At 37.2% G+C, this 16,484-nt stretch overlaps 1 protein-coding gene across 1 annotated transcript in view; it reads left to right on the top strand.

Moving 5' to 3' along the window:
• Positions 1-12,377, top strand: part of LOC133989128 (protein kinase C alpha type-like) — a 156,665-nt gene extending 144,288 nt beyond the window's left edge. Inside the window, exon 18 of the mRNA XM_062428119.1 lies at positions 7,330-12,377. Coding sequence (XP_062284103.1) covers positions 7,330-7,494 — 165 coding nt within the window. The 3' untranslated portion in view covers positions 7,495-12,377. The remainder of the gene's footprint in view (positions 1-7,329) is intronic.
• The last annotated feature ends 4,107 nt before the right edge of the window (positions 12,378-16,484 follow it).

Here is a 16,484-nt window from a genome sequence, read left to right as displayed (position 1 = left end):
GATTGATGGTGATGGCAGCAGTGAATGAAGGGAGGGAGGCTGGGCAAAAAAAGAGTGGGAGGACTTAGTCACCACACAGAAGTCTTGGGACACTGTCCAAGGAAGGGATGCACATGGCTGATGGGTTACATTAACACACACACACACACACACACACACACACACACACACACACACACACACACACACACACACACACACACAAACACACACACACACACACACACACACACACACACACACACACACACACAAGCATACAGAATATGATGGCAATATGGATGAGCTGTGAGTCACTGTAGCTGTAAGAAAATGAGAGGCACAGACTGTTGCAACTTGACTGAGCATGTCTGCTTTTCTTCTTTTAGCTTACGGGACATAAAAGGCAGGGTTTTCAGTTTGTTTGTGAATTTATGTTTTTCCAGTTATTTATTTAATTCCTAATTTGAGGTCAAGACAATTGGTATATTCCATCATGTTTTCCATAAAATCTACTACATAGTTCATTTTCCAACAGGAGCAGATACATTTAAGTTAATGTATTGAGTGGTCCGACCTGAAATTGCTTGATTGCACACACTTTTTACACCTATTAGCCCCACTGCTATTTGATTTTTTTTTTTTATTTTGCAAAGTCAAATTGAATACAAAGTGATTGATTTGAAAGTATTTTTCAGTATTAACTTTTGCATCTACACTGTTGTTCATAAAGTTTCATTGTGATATGTTTGGAAGAAATTGATTAATAAAGTTTTGAGAAGATATACACTTTATCTGTCAAGAATGAATCACATTGTCACAATCATTTCATGGAAAGAGGTAAAAAATATTGTATTCCAACTTTATGGGCGACAGTGTATTTAACTTCACTTATTTGGTGTATAGCAAAAGCACAATTGGTCATGTAAGGTCCTGTTTATCTTCAGCTTTCTGCACCAATAACCAATGGGTTCAACATTGTTTTGTAATCACATTACACATTCATGAAATACGATGGAGTGGAAATTAAAAAGTAGTTAAGTCCATATGAACCATAAATGAATGTCTGCATATGTGAAATAAACTCAAATTCAGTTTGTGAAAAATATGACTTCCCCTCTTCCTACTTAAACTAAGAGGTTTTTTTTCTGCTGAATGTTCATTAAACATATGCAAAATTCAGATGACTTTTGCCTTCTGTAAGCTGTTTACTGCTAATAACAAGATAACAATTCAACAAAACAAAGAATAATGTTTGGGAGATTATGACAAGAACCAAGTGCTTCTCATGGTTGTGGCTTCAGGCAGAGCAAAGTAGAGAGAGAGAGAGAACAGAAACTCTTGACGCAACTCTTAATGGAGGCAGGCACTCATTTATCTTCCTAAGTAGCTGAGTGTTCTTTTAATATGCTTGCGTGCAGAGGAGTACATGCCTGTATGTGTGCAGAAAGAGACAGAGAGGGAGAGACTGAAGATGAGAGAAAGTAGGTCAAAAACCAATGTAGGACACTATGTCACTGTGTATGGGAAGATGTATCAACAGCGTAATAGCTTCAGTCTCAGCCCATAAGGTTTGGCTGAATCACACAATGATTCACAGGGAGATGTACGACCAGTCCTTTGCTCCACCGTAAGGGTTCCTAAAAACGTCACAAGGCAGTGATCTAGATTCTTATAACACAACAACATGGTTCATAACCTAATTTTCTGCTTTTGTTCTTGTTGAGTTGATGTTTTTAGCTTCATTTATCTTCTGGAAGCAGCTCGCATGAAATAGTCTATTCAAGTTCTTTCATCTCGAGTGGGATTCTTTTTCTAAAAAAACAACAACAAAAAACCAGGAACATTTTACATTTTCAACACCCCAGCACTGCAAGTAATGACCGCAGCATGCTAACCAGCATCACAAAACTGACTCCCATGTCCGTTCTGTTAAACAGATGACATGCACCAGAATAAATTAAACGTCATTGTCACATATTTTAAAGACTCAGCACTGCCAGTTCAGCAGCTGAAACTTCATCCCACATATGCTTTGCAGTCACACTGTTTAAGAGCAGTGTGAGGCCCAGTGTCACAAAAATCGTGATCCATAAGGGGACATCTTGGTGCTGGTGATTGTCAGTGGTAAAAAAAAAAATGTGTCATTGATGGATACATGTAGACAAGTAGACAGAGAGACAGCAGTTGAAGGATGCTGGGTATTACCCATCAGGTATCTGCTGTGTGGGAAATACACACACACACACACACACACACACACACACACACACACACAAAGAAACTTTTGCCCCCTATTTTGAAGAGTGTGTCCTGTCTACTCTTCTCTTTGACAGGGTGGTAGTGACTCACAGCAAACACCACCTGTCAGTAACAACAGTCATGAAAGGACATTTTAAAAAACATCACACACAAACAGACACACACGCAAATGGTGTCTCATTGTATTTATGTTCTTTTGTGCTCATTGTTTTAAATCCCCTGGCATTTTTTATCTGGCCTCCGCAATAAAAAAAATGAAGAAAACAACTAGAAATGTCTGTACCTGTAGACCACAATGTGTTTGCATGACAAACACAGACAGACATCTGTAAACATGCAAAGACTTGCTGGTACATAGACATTGACACTCACATAAAAACAAACATGCACACACTTACAAAGACTGTCTGTGAATGTAGGGCAGCAGAAGATAAGGTCAGTTAGTCATGAGTTAGTCAAGAGTTTCAATGCTAGGTCACAGTTGGTTGTGGGCTCAAGCTGCCCTAATACTAATGATAAAAGCTAATTGGACAGGACTGAAAGACGAGGAAAAAATTATGTGTAATGACTTACTAAGGGCTGTCTTGTCTTTTCAAGCATCCTCCTAAAACAAATAGTATTTTTTTCCATTTGCTGTAGATTATTTAGTTATCTGTGGCATTGGAGGGTGTGCTGTCTTGTTTCTGGTGACATAGCAGTGTGGAGCTCCTGGTCCAGAACCAGGGGCACAGGTCCTAAACTTGAACAAAAAAAACCAAAACAAATCCAAAGAAAAAAACAGGATAAAAAAGCTTGAAATCATCCTACTTGGCGCAACATTTGGTGATAAATCTGTCTTGTCTGAAATGACAGATATTACTCTGTCATCAGTGTTTAAACAAATTATAGCTAGTGTTTTTAACTGTATATATGATTCATTAAGAATAATTTGGACAGACACATTTGATTGGCAAGGGACTTCCCGCATGCTTGTCTAATTCATTTTGGTGAATCGTTTTGCCTATAAAATGTCAGAAAATTGTGAAAAATGTTATAATTTCTTAGAGCCCACAGTGGCATCTTCAAATTTGTCAGATCAGCAGTTCAAAATCCAAAGATATTTAGTTTGACAAAAAATAAACTTAAAATCCTCAACTTTGAGAGGATGCAACCAGCTAATTTTTTTGTAATTTTTCCTTCAAAAAACTTTAAACAATTAAACAATTAATCAACTATCAAAATAATTGCAGTTTAAGTTTCTATCAATTGGCTTATCAGTTAATTGACTGATTGATGCAACATTCATACAACACTAATATATTTAGTGTGGTCCAGTGCTGATATTTCAGTCTGTTGCTAGTCAGTACAAACTAGCCCATACAAATGCTGCACATAAATCTAATAGCTCAGCAGCCTATTATTCACAGCAGAGTTATCAGATTAGGATTGTTTTATGTAGCGACAGTGGCCTTTTAATATGCTTTAATGAGGAGGTAACTTTCTGTGAATCATGGCTGAGCTGAGAACAGCGCTCTAAGTCACCAGTGATGTCTTTACGGCTAAAAGCTACTGACCCAGTCAGTGACAATGGTTATTCAGTATAGTCGGTTTACTTTGAGTATTTGTTAATAACGATTAATTAATACATGATCTTAACACTTCAAGTAGGCAACCATTTTTGTACAGAAAGGATATATCATGGAGTAACATTATAATCTACTGTGAAAAACTTGCCTTTATATTTTAATATCTTACTTTCAAGCAGTGCCCCATATTGCATGCACTATAAATAGCACCTAAAATGCTGATGTAATGGTTGGTGAAATCTTGCCTTTTCAGTCACAACAACCCTTTTGAATGCACTGATGTTTATTTCTATGACAACAGTGCCAAAAGTGCTATGGTTGCCATCATCCTTTCTGTCTATGCAAGTCCTCTCTCAGAGCCCTATGGCATTTGGCCATAGGGCTCGCCAGTTGCACTCACAGCCAGCTGCAGAACAGTATCTCCCAAGGGAACAAGAAAGCTTATCAAGTAGAGCACGGGGTCTTAGCATACGAGTGCCTCTGTGTATTTGGGTGTATGATTGTGTGTGTGTGTGTGTGTGTGTGTGTGTGTTTGTGAAAGCATGCATCCATGTAGGTGAGCCCAGTGTGTAGGTGGACTAGCTGATTAGGATAAAGAAGGATAATATATGCAGCTTTCTCTCTTCCTCACTCACCCTGTTTGTTATACACTCCATTTCTCATAACTTAAAAGAGACCAGAACTCCTCTTCATTGACATAGGGGTCTCACATTCTCTACTTTAAATATTACATATCCACCTGAAGGTCACAATCTGAAGTCAAGTTTATCATTGGTTCCCTTTGAAGGTTAGCCAGTTTCAAACCAATTCTAGAATTTTTTAATAATTAAAGCCTTTGTATGTTGACACCATCAATGTCTTAATAAAAAAGTGTAAGGTGACTGACAGCACATTGAGTGTTGGTACTTACAGCTCTTGTTTGACAAGATTAGGACAGAAATCAACCAGGACAAATTCAATCATATATACTTTAAAAGGATGCATGAGCGAGCATGACATGGTGGAAATGTTGCGTTAGAGAGTACACACCAGAGGACATTTTCCAACAGCAAATTCTAAGAGCACACTGATAGCCCTGAGTGAGAGGCACGGAATTACTGCAAGGAAATATACAGTGCCATAAATTAGATTTGCTTGGAAGGAGATAAAACAGCTAGTTTCCATGTTTTCAGCTCATACAATTATTGCCTAGTATTGACAATGGTTATTAGATTTTACAAAAGACTAGAAGACATTGGTGTGTTTTAACAGGATCTGTTAATGTGAGCATTTCTTGGTAAAGCAATTATAATAGGACATTAGATGACTGAACCTTGAAATGTTTTCTTTTTCTCTAACCTGATCTTACTGGCACACCTCAGTGTGCCAGTAAGTAATCTGACCTGACATCAAAATTACAATATGCAACTTGATTGTCACAGAAACACCCTGCACTGCACAAAATGGGTTCAAGAATGAGTACAACCAGTGTGCAGTATGAAACAATAGCACTTTACTGGCACAATAGGGTATACTTGAGTAAAACTTAACCAAATATAAAAGGCAACTGTAATAATCATTGTTTAAACTACATGTCATGTACATGTTTATTTCTTTAAAGCAACTGTGGTCATACATACATGTGAGGCAGATGTTTTTTCATAGGAAATATCACTGCAGCAACAGAATGAGATGCACACCCACATCCCCAAACATGTGCACGACCTTCGTTTGCTTAGAAATCCTCTGAAGTGCTAATTAATCCACTCTGTGACATGATCTGTTTCCATGTCTCTGATTTAATTGTATTATCCTCTCATCACGGAAACATTTTGATGTCTCTTTTTAATCTTGACAGCTTGCCTCTTATGAACACACTAATTAACTATTTTGTGACCCTGTTGTACCTTGAAGCTGTTGCTGTTTTTATTTGAGGAACCTTCTTCTGTAACAAAATTAGCACTGACAGTTGAGAGTCAAATGCACAAAAGTGTGTACATATCACACCTGAGCCAAGATAAAGGAGTTGCATTATAGCAGGTGATGAGGTCAACACAAGCATAGCATGCCTTTATGCAGAGGTCCTGACTCCATTTTCTCCCATTGAATAAATCTTGGGCATTGTTTATGTGAAACTGTGTTGCTGTTCCACAGCTGTGCCAGTGATTTGATATTCAGAAGGGTCCATTACGATTTAGGTGTATGAGATGTAGAGCATGTAATCTGATGTTGATAGAATCACTTCCTACTGCATGTTGCACTGGGAAAAGTGGGGGATCAGGTGTGAAATGTTTTCCGTTTTTATGTAGGCCAGAGGGCAGAATGACGATAAGAGGAAAGCCTATTTTGATTTGATTTGATTTGCACTTATATTTTAATTAGTCAGCAGGTTAAACTGGGAGAAGTCACACGCAGTGCTTGTTGTATGTAATGCATGTAATCGAGAGCAGAGGTTCCATTATCTTAAATGGTTTGATGAAATTCATGTGGAGATAATTGACAAAGAACAGAAAATTAAATTGATAGTTGTACACATAGTGATTTAAACAATTTTTTAGATAGTTTAAAATGTTTAACCTATTTTGCTGTGGAAGCTCCAGAGGTTTGTTTAGGAAGCACAGAGGGACTGGACATCCTGCCTGTTTAAAAAAGAAACCTCAATCAGTAGTAGTCACAGTTCAGGGTGTTGTATTTGGTGTTTTTTTTACTCTGTTTCATCTTTAGTTATTAAGCTAACTCAAACAGCCAATTCAAACAATGGCAGTACTCACTTCTTCCTGGTTGTCTTCTCCTCAATAAGGGGCTGAAGGGTGAGGTAGGCCACTTCAGCCAGGGGCAAAAGGGTAAGGCAGGCCCAAGCACCTGCTTAAGAGTAGTGGTGGGTTGGGGGTGTGGAGGGGTCAGTGGAGGTAATCAATGCTGATTTATGTGATTATTTTATTCCTTATTGATAGGAATTTGTATTTATGTAAGTATTCATTCTTTGTAGTCTATTTTTGTAGGGTTTCATGCAAATATGTATTATTTCATATCGCAGTGGTTCCTTGTAAGAGGTCAAGTCCGACAAATTACCTGCAGCCGGGAGGATATATAAGGTAGCTAGTTGCATTTAGTGAAAGTTGGTGTTGATGTGTCTCATGACGTCTGTATGGAAATGCCACAATACATGCATTGCATTTTACCACTGTCTCATGCCTCTCTGTGTGAAAACTTAAAGCCATCTCTAGTCAATTGGACAATGCACTTTGTCTAGTTGCCCAGCGCAGTGTGATTTTATAAAGCAATGTAAATAGTAATGACAATGGTAGTGAATGATGTTATCTGATGATGACTATGATGATGTGTGTCCTTTGCTTTGGGCTTAAATTTCCAAGAGGTTACAAACAAAATCTGCTGTAGAAGTGCTTTGTACTGCGCAGACACTTTTGCAAGTGCTCTAATTTTCTATGTCTGCTCTGTTTAGTTGGTCTACTTTCTCTGTTCATGTCATTTTATAAATTCTGTGTCCAAATGACTTCCCCTTTTCTGTCTCTTTTTTCTACAGTGTGGCAAAGCAGCCGAGAACTTTGACAAGTTCTTCACTCGCACTCAGCCCCAGCTCACACCACCAGATGAGCTGGTTATCGCCAACATCGACCAGCAGGAGTTTGCAGGGTTCTCTTTCATCAACCCGGAGTTTATACACCCGTCTCTCCACAGCAGCGAATGAGAAAGATGGGGAAACCTCCCTGAAGAATCTTCCCACTCACTGCCACCTACTTAAACCAACAGCCAACCTAACATCTGACCACAACTTGATCAAGGCACACCATTAACCTTTATGTTTTATTCATAAGCAGGATTCTAGAGCATGCATATCTTTTCTGTACATTATATTTTCCGGTATACATAATATAGTAGATATTCTTGGCCACCACAAGAAATCATTTCCTTTAGTTTAATGATGAGCATGTACTATAGAACATATTTTCCCTCTTTATTCCTGCAATTTATACTGAAAGCACTGAGAGAGAAAGGTGTTTGGCTTTATTTATCTATGCCTGTAAAAATATAAGCAACAGAATATTTAAGGAGCATTCAGCTAAAATAGCATTTAAGGCATGGAGTAACTAATTCTGGGAAAAGATGCCGTGCAACTGTTTGTACAAATCTCAATAACAGTATAGTCTACAGATCTAGTAGGTGGGTCACAGCTTGTTATATACATTTAATGTGATGACCTGAAAAAAACTCTTACATAAGGCAGTGAAATATGCTACAGCCAAATATGAAGGACAGGTGGTGCAGGCATTGAAACAGCACTTTGTGATTCAATGTGTCCTGTATCATGTTTACAGTTTTCTTCCCCTTTGATTTAATGGTAACGGTGTTAAATGATATTTTAGTACAGTTTGATTTTTAGCCGGTCTCAATTTCCAGTGTGCGTAGCAAATCAACTAAGGACTGAACTACTATTGTATTTAAATAATATGCAGCCTGTACAAAACACATACTGTACAAGGCACACTGGTATGAAAGTGTGTCAGGGTTGGTTCCAATTTGTTAAAACTTAACTTTGCTTAACTATCGTCTACCTAGTTTGCCTGGTTTTTAAAATAATTAACACACTTCTTTCCTAGCCCTTAACCTGAGCTGCAGATTGTACATTTCCCTTGACAGTAATTTTGTGGACACACAGTAAACATTAAGCATTTAAGTTCATGGGCAGTGGCAGAACATATCGATCTAAAGTTTACAGTTTGTCATTTTCTAACACTAGTCAGTGTTAACCTCTGTCTCTGTCCCAGTACAGGCCCGCAAAACCTCCTATTGGTCATAAATGTCTTAAAATAGACATTTCGATAAACAGGTTTTTTTTTACGATATAATATGATATCATTGTGTATTAACCATGCAATGTTATATTGCACACAGTATCGTGCCCTCAAGAGAAGATAAAACACATTTGTCAGGTTTCTTGGATACAATAGTTGCAAATCAGAAATACTTTTGCTGAAAGGAATATCGCTGTCCAGAGAACAAACTCATCCTTCATTGGGAGTATGTCAACATAATCATTATTGATTGAATCATATTTAGTGTCCCGCTTTTTTTTTTGTTCTTTCATATCTTTGAAATAGTTTAGTTCTTACTCTCCTCTTTTATGTGATATCATACATATTTTTCCATTAGATCAGATTCATATTTTAGAGTATCAAATATCAGTGTATAACTCCTTTGTAAATAATCATGAGTTATTTAAAGAGAGTATAGCAAATTGCAGTTTTTATACCAACACCTGAATGTGCTTTTATTACATTAATTAGATAAACCAATATTTGTATGTGTAAAAAAAAATTTTTTTTAAAAAATGAAACAACAAAGAGAGCACCCAGTACAGATCAGCAGTGTAACAGCTGGATGTCTTTAACAGCATTCAGATTTAGCAAGTTGTGAGAAATAGCTGTGCTGATGACTGCACATTGTGCATTGATTGGATGAATGTCTGGCTGTTGACTGTCCCTCTGTATCTGCATGCTGTTGGTAGACATCATCCATGCACGTGATCCATTAAATGTTGCATGCTACTTAATATAAAACCCCAAAGAGTTATGACTTTAAAATGATACTCCACTCAAAATATAAGTTTAGAGTTCAGCGTCACACCATGTACCAGTTTCAGTCAGCTGGAATTCATGTTGATTACAATGAATTTGATTAGTAACAACTTTTCAAGGTGGTAAAATTACTATGGGTGTTGAGTGTTGCATCCTTGAAACAAATAGATTAATTGTGTAGTATCACTTGTGTAGTATTATCAAAATTTTAGGTGGGCCTTTAAACATCACAGTCAGGTAACTTAAGAGTGCTGATCTGACACCAGCTAGGCTCTTTTTAGATTTTGTGACTGTACTACCCACAAATCACAATTCAGAAGTCTAATGCTCAGGCAGGTTGACACAGTAACCTATGTGTGAAAGCAAGAGTGAAGAACAACAGGGATTTTGCCAAAAGATGGGAGATTGCAGGAAATGTAGATAATAGAGGAGACATTTATCTACAGTACAGTTGTTAGATTCTACTTTTAAATAGATACTAATAGACACCTTTTGAAATGACTCTTTCCTGAGACCTAGTCGCTGCTTCAAGATCAGTACTCTTTCTCTGTAGAAGCTTGTATATGTATACATTATGGCCCCTGGTTCCATTTGCCTTTACCTATTTAGCTGTATACTGAATGCAGATCTGTGGTGAGTTGTGACTTAGTATCTCTGCTCATTGGTAGACCTATGGGACCACTCACTCTCTAGTGTCTAATTAATGGGGTTTTATGTTATAATCTTTTAATCTTCTAATCTGTTGTGTCGTCTCATTGTAAAATCTTGTTCTTTTGCTTTTGCCGTTTTGTTTTGGTTTTTTTTGGCTGTTATCCGTTGTTGTCAATGATATCAGGTTTATTTCTCCAGCTTCTGCTCAATAAATTCAGGAATGTTCAAAGGACATATATCACATTGGAAAACTTGTATCTGACTAATATAGATCAGAATTATTGAAACATTTGTAATATTTTCTCCAAACTTTTCTAATAATTGTGCACTCTCCTACCGTGTTTCCTATCATGTATTAATAACTTTTTGCATGTGCCAAACCTGGAAATGCCAGAACCCGACGATAGCAGCGTTGCACTAGCTGTAGTCAGATGAATGACTCTTTCTGGCAGCTTCTCTGTGTGCGGGCTGAGATCTGCCTAAAGCCACACCTGCTGTACACTCTGTTGGCCACATAACATATAGCATGCTGTCATGAATATACCAGTGCACATTGTTTCAGTACATGTTACAATGCCAGTCAGTTTGACAGTTGACTCACCATACAAACAAACCATACACGGTACTAGATTTCTCTTCGAAGTAGCCTGTCTAACCTTGGGCAGAATTGTGTCTGGAGAAACATTTCATTTGAATAAACATCTACAGTGAATTTGTCAGAAGTGAGAGAAAATATACCTTGTACATACTTAGAGTTTACTCAGCAACAGTCTTGCACTTGTCTGAGCCTAACTTGCACCTCTGTATGTGCTGACAGCAGTCTAGCTCTACCACAAGTCCATCCCTATAATAGCCTCTTTGATGACTCGTTTCCCAATCTTCTTTCTCCATAGAAATATTTTCAAAATGTCAAGTCACAGTCAGTGTGGGCATGAAGAAAAAATATTATTTACTCTCCCCTTGTGTGCCTTTCCCTACTTGAACAAATATACTATACATCTTCTTCACTGTCATCCTCGTTCAACTCTTTACTCCATTTTTCTGGCATACCATAGCTCCACTTGTTGTAATTCAAATTATTTTCAAACTATATTAATTTACTCAATTTCCTTTCATTGTACTTCATGTTTGTGTTTTAGCTCATATAATTCTCATAAATATGTACGTTTTTGTTCAGGATTTTAATTTCAAGCGCATCGTGTTGACTGGCGCCAATAACTTCTACGAATAACTACAACTTGACTCATCCTTTTGTGTCTGCTTGCTTTTACCTTTACCTCCCTGTGCCTATTAATGCCTGAATGATGTAGTTAGTTAATAAATTAATGTGTAGACAATATCAGTGTATTGAGTGATGAAAAAAGTGAAGGAACAATGAACAGCTGATTAATGGAGTTTAGTTAAAATGAATGAAAGGACAGATGACAATGGCTTGTTTGGAGGATGACCCCTGTGCCTCATCACATTGAATCTCCCCTCCCTTGTCGTCTCCTGTTTGCCCCCCTTCAATCTACCTGTTCCTCCTTCCTCAGTGCCTGGGCCAAGTCAATCCATCATCTTATCGACAATGTCCTCCCTCTCCCACTTATTAAATCCCGTCAGATCAGAAAAGCAGTTGATTTGTCCTGTGTAATTCACACAACGCAGTTTGCATCAATTCCACACTTTACTCCTCTCTACTGGTTCCCTCAATGCACCATGGGAAAGGATTTATAGGAGCCATATGTATTTAGTGTTTTACTTTGTTTACATTTGATTTGATGTCATCACCGTTTTGTTTTTAGTTTAATTGATTAGAATGGCAAGATTATAATGGGGTAACTTCTGTAAAGATATAATCTTAAATGTATGGTTTGAGAGAGAAATGTGTTCAGACTTTTTTAAAATTGGCATTTCTTACAATACTGCTTTTAGGTACTTGTTTGCTTTAGACTAATCTTGTTTCCCTTTTGACTGTAGTCAGTCTTTGCTTTCTGCTGTGTCCTGTGTGTTCGCTGTGAACTCAGAGAGTTGAAGTGAACTGCCATCCTGTCAGCCATAAAAAGCACAGGATCAATGATGTGCAGGAATGCCTTATCTCTTAACCCATACAGTAACATGGTCTCTTACTCTCCTCTCTATGTTCATTTATAATCTCCCCGTCTTTGTACATAAATGACTTACAGTAGATATCTACATAGACTGTAAAAGAAAGAATATATTGTATTTTGCAAATAGTGTATGTGTGTTTTCTTCCCCAGTAAGCCTGAATCCTTTAAAATGAGTCTGAGCTACTTACCTTGTAATTGATTGTGTCATTTGTACCTAATGTATGATAATGCAAATAAAAAAAAGGAAAATGAGATCCATACCCATGGAAAGGAGTATTTATTTTATCTTTGAATGAAGGCAAGGCAAGGCAGCTTTATTTACATAGCGCATTTTATACACAATGGCAACTCAATGTGCTTTACATAAAACAAACATTTAACAGTAAGAATTAGAAACAAAAAACATAAAAACATGCAATTTGAGAAATAAAAATAAAACCCAATAATAGTAAAAACATGGAAGCATTAAAACATACAATTAAACCCCCCTTCCCCACTAATAATAAAACATAAAATAAAAACAAAGTACAGAAAAATAGAAAGAGAGAAATAAAAGGTTGCAGCATAAAATAATGATTTCCTTTAAAATCATTAAAAGGACATACAGTGCAAATGAAAGATTAAAATTTAAAGTGCTTTGATGAATGTGAACTCAGAATTGTGACACATTGTAACATAGCAGTATTAAAACATGCTTGGTATAATGCATCAAAAACATCATACTTCAAAATGACCATAAAGTTGAACCAACAATTCAGTTTCATCAAAAACGGAACATTATAACCCTCATGAAGGTTGGATGAGGATTTATTGCAGGGAGCAGGTTGTATTAGACTGTTAAAATATTTTTGCTAGATGTAACCTGCGTATATTCTGGTGAAGTTTTGGATTTCACCTCAACTGGGAAAGGTGTATATTGATCTGTTTTGACAGATGTGTTAGTGGCATCACCTAACCTTGCAGTTACATATCACAGTCAGGTCTCCTTCAAAAGTTTTCAAAGGAGCCAAGGTTGCTGGACAAATTCAAATCATGCACATGCACTTAAAATGCTGACCAATTTAGAGCAGCAGCTCCTGTGTCTTGGAGAAGAATTGAATTTTTATGTCTGACAGTAGGCTGTAACAGCCATTGCATGAGTAGAAATATTGCTTTCTTTTAACATTCTTATTATTACAAGACTATAACACTTCTGCATAGGCTGTGGGTGTGTATGAGTTTACTGCCACTTATAGGAGTGGTGCTGTGTGCTTAATGTAGTATGTTGAAGATGTGATATGTTAAGTAGTAGATGTATCTGAGTTTTTACCCACAATTGTCCGACCAGTTCAATTTAGTAGGTATGGGTGTTTGCATACATGAGATCATATGCAGTATGTATAAAATACAGTAGAATGTGAGAGTGTTTTTCTACGGATCAATGCATATACAGAGGTGTGAGTGTGTGGGTTGATTGGTTGGCTGGTTGGCTGGTTGGTTGGTTGGTTGGTTGGTTGGTTGGCTGGTTGGTTGGCTGGTTGGTTGGTTGGTTGGTTGGTTGGTTGGTTGGTGTGTAGGCTCCTTCATTAGTTGGATCACTGAGCTTGAGTCCGAATGAAGTCAGAGGCGTGTTAGTGATGAAAGATAATGGTGTAGCACTCACTGCTGTCAGAAGTCATCAGAGTAGCCTGGTCTAAGACCCGACTGACATCGTAAGATATCGACCACATGTTTACTACATGTTCCCATTCAGCAAGAAGGAGTTTTTCGTGGAACCCATTAGCCCATTTGTCACCTTATCAAATACCACATCATACAGCAGAATACACTGTAATGGCAGTAATAGCAACAACTGTACTAGTACTAGTACTAATGATACATTTGATTAAGAGATATAAGTAATTTCTTAAATAATTTGGTTGCTTAATTTACAAGTGTACATGACATGGTTAAAACATTTCAAATATATTTGTACTCTGTAGACAAAATTAATAATGTGTTCAAAACATTTACTTTTAACTGCATGGATGAAAGGGAACAATAAGAACAGACAGAAAATATCCCTCTCAACACTAAGGTGTTCATTCAATCTCACAAAGAGTTTCCAGTAATTTCCTCCAACCTTGACCCCTTTTTCATTTTGGACTATCTACTATCTTGTTAGTCACAAAACACTCACCACTATCCATATCATCAGACCCCTCACTATTCAGTTGATGGCTTTCATCAATCTCAAATGAGGGCCCATAACACCCTACTGGCAGGCTGCCAATGTACTAAATGGCAACAAAGAGTCAAAGGAAAAGGTTGTGAGGTGTGAGGCTGTGAGGTGTCCAAGGTTTGTAAGATTTTACAACACGTTGAAGCGTATTGATGCTATTTGCCAAAGTTTCCAATGTCTTCTGTTCTTGACAATATCAAACAAATTAAATGAGCCTATACTCACTCACATAACACTTGACATGAATATGACAACAGGCATCAGTAGCTAAGATATGTCATTTATATGATTAGAATATATTCAGTTTGGTTGAGTAGAATAAAAATGTGTGCTAACTTCTTTACATGTTCTAAGACAATGCATAAAGCTGCCATCTGATCAGAGAAAGCCCTGCAGTGTGTTTACTGTGGACCCAGCTGGTGTGTGAGCTTTTGTTTAACACTTATATATTTCAGTCCACTGGTTTTCTCCCCCTATTACACAAACAGACGAATACACACACCGATATACACACATCTTCAGCATAACTTCATCTGTTACGAAATTGCAAGAGCTAAGTTACAGTATATACAACCATATTGCTTTGTTGTGAGAGCTGTTCTCGCCTAAAGTAAAACAGATGCATTAGTGTTACAGTTTGATACATATTAGCATCTTTGTGAATAATGACTAAGCCAGGGTGCATTACACAAAATGACTGAATGATTTATATGTGTGTTATATAAAGAAAGGAAGAAACAAATGAAGACTGATAAAGAAAAAACATCTGCATGCAGTCAAAATTATGGAGGAGTGAGTTTAAGAAAAAGATTTCATGAACTTTTGTTAGATAATACAAATTATTAGCCTCTCTTTCTGACAGGATATTAAAGGTAAGTGTAAGATATTGAAGGTACAGCAAACTAGGAACAATTCTCATATGGCGTTTGACCTCCAATGGAGATACGTTTAACAAGATTCTTGCGTCACCTTGTAGTATTTCCAGAAGGAGCCCAAATTTTTATGCTGGCTTTGACATTTGATTGTCAGTGCAGAGAAGAAAATAGAAGAGGGAAGAATGCTTTAGCTTTAGCAGTATAAAATGATGAAATGTTTGAGGAATGAGCTTCTGTGAGAAGATATGATATAAAATGGGATGAGAAAGGTCCTCAGTGCCTTCCTGTGAGGCCAATGGGAGAGTGTGTGAAAGGCCAGGTCATAGCCAAGCTGATGACTAGTTCTTTATTCACCCATGCCTTTGATCAGTCGAGAACAGAATGTGGTTAGTCAGACACAAGCTGGATGCTCCTAAATGACTGGATGAATGTCCACATGCTTAAAGATGGTTTGTGCTGAATTCAGTCTGACAGCAGCTTTGACTCTGCGTAAATCATTATCATTAAAATATCATATTGTATCATGAGACCATAATTTTTAACACTAAGTTTAATAAATAGGCCCCTTTAACAGAATTTTCCTTCAAATTGCAAAGGCAGACTTACAACATTTATACAAAACTACAGGTGAAGAATGTGGGAAGAATATAAAAATGCAGAGACTGCCAAACAGACATTATGTTGTACTGCAGCTCATTGTATGCATTTAGAAACAAATGCAAACTCACCCTTCTTAACCTCAGTTACTATAGCAATGGAAAGCTGATTATGTGTTGGGATGTGAAGTCACTTTTTCATGGCTGTGCAATTGTGTGACCACAGATCTTGCGATTTGACTATGTGTCTAAATTTGGAAATTCTTACATCTTCAACATAACAACAAAAGTACTAATTTGCGACATGTGACAGTATGTGAAAAAAATGGCATAATGACAAAATGACATACAGCACTGGTTCACTGTCATACCTGTTAAAAAAAATCAAATCTGTGTGACAACACTTGTATGCAAGCAAAATTAAATAAATAAATAAAGTAAAGCTACATTTCCCTTATCCCAATGATTTGTAATAAATGTCTTAACCTCACCTGCTAATGAAGATTACAACCTTAGCTTGACTCATCAGAAACAATTGATTTCAATAACAACAACAATCCCTCTACAAATGAGAGAGACCTGTGCCCCCATTGCTCCCTTGTGTCACACTGTAACACTGCAATGTGTAATTATGCTTGAATACCTGGAGACCAGGTTATCTGTGTAGTGATTAGTTTATGAATATTTAAG

The sequence above is a fragment of the Scomber scombrus genome, chromosome 2 (assembly GCF_963691925.1).
Source record: "Scomber scombrus chromosome 2, fScoSco1.1, whole genome shotgun sequence".
Lineage (NCBI taxonomy): Eukaryota > Metazoa > Chordata > Actinopteri > Scombriformes > Scombridae > Scomber > Scomber scombrus.
This window is presented reverse-complemented; position numbering and strand designations above follow the sequence as displayed.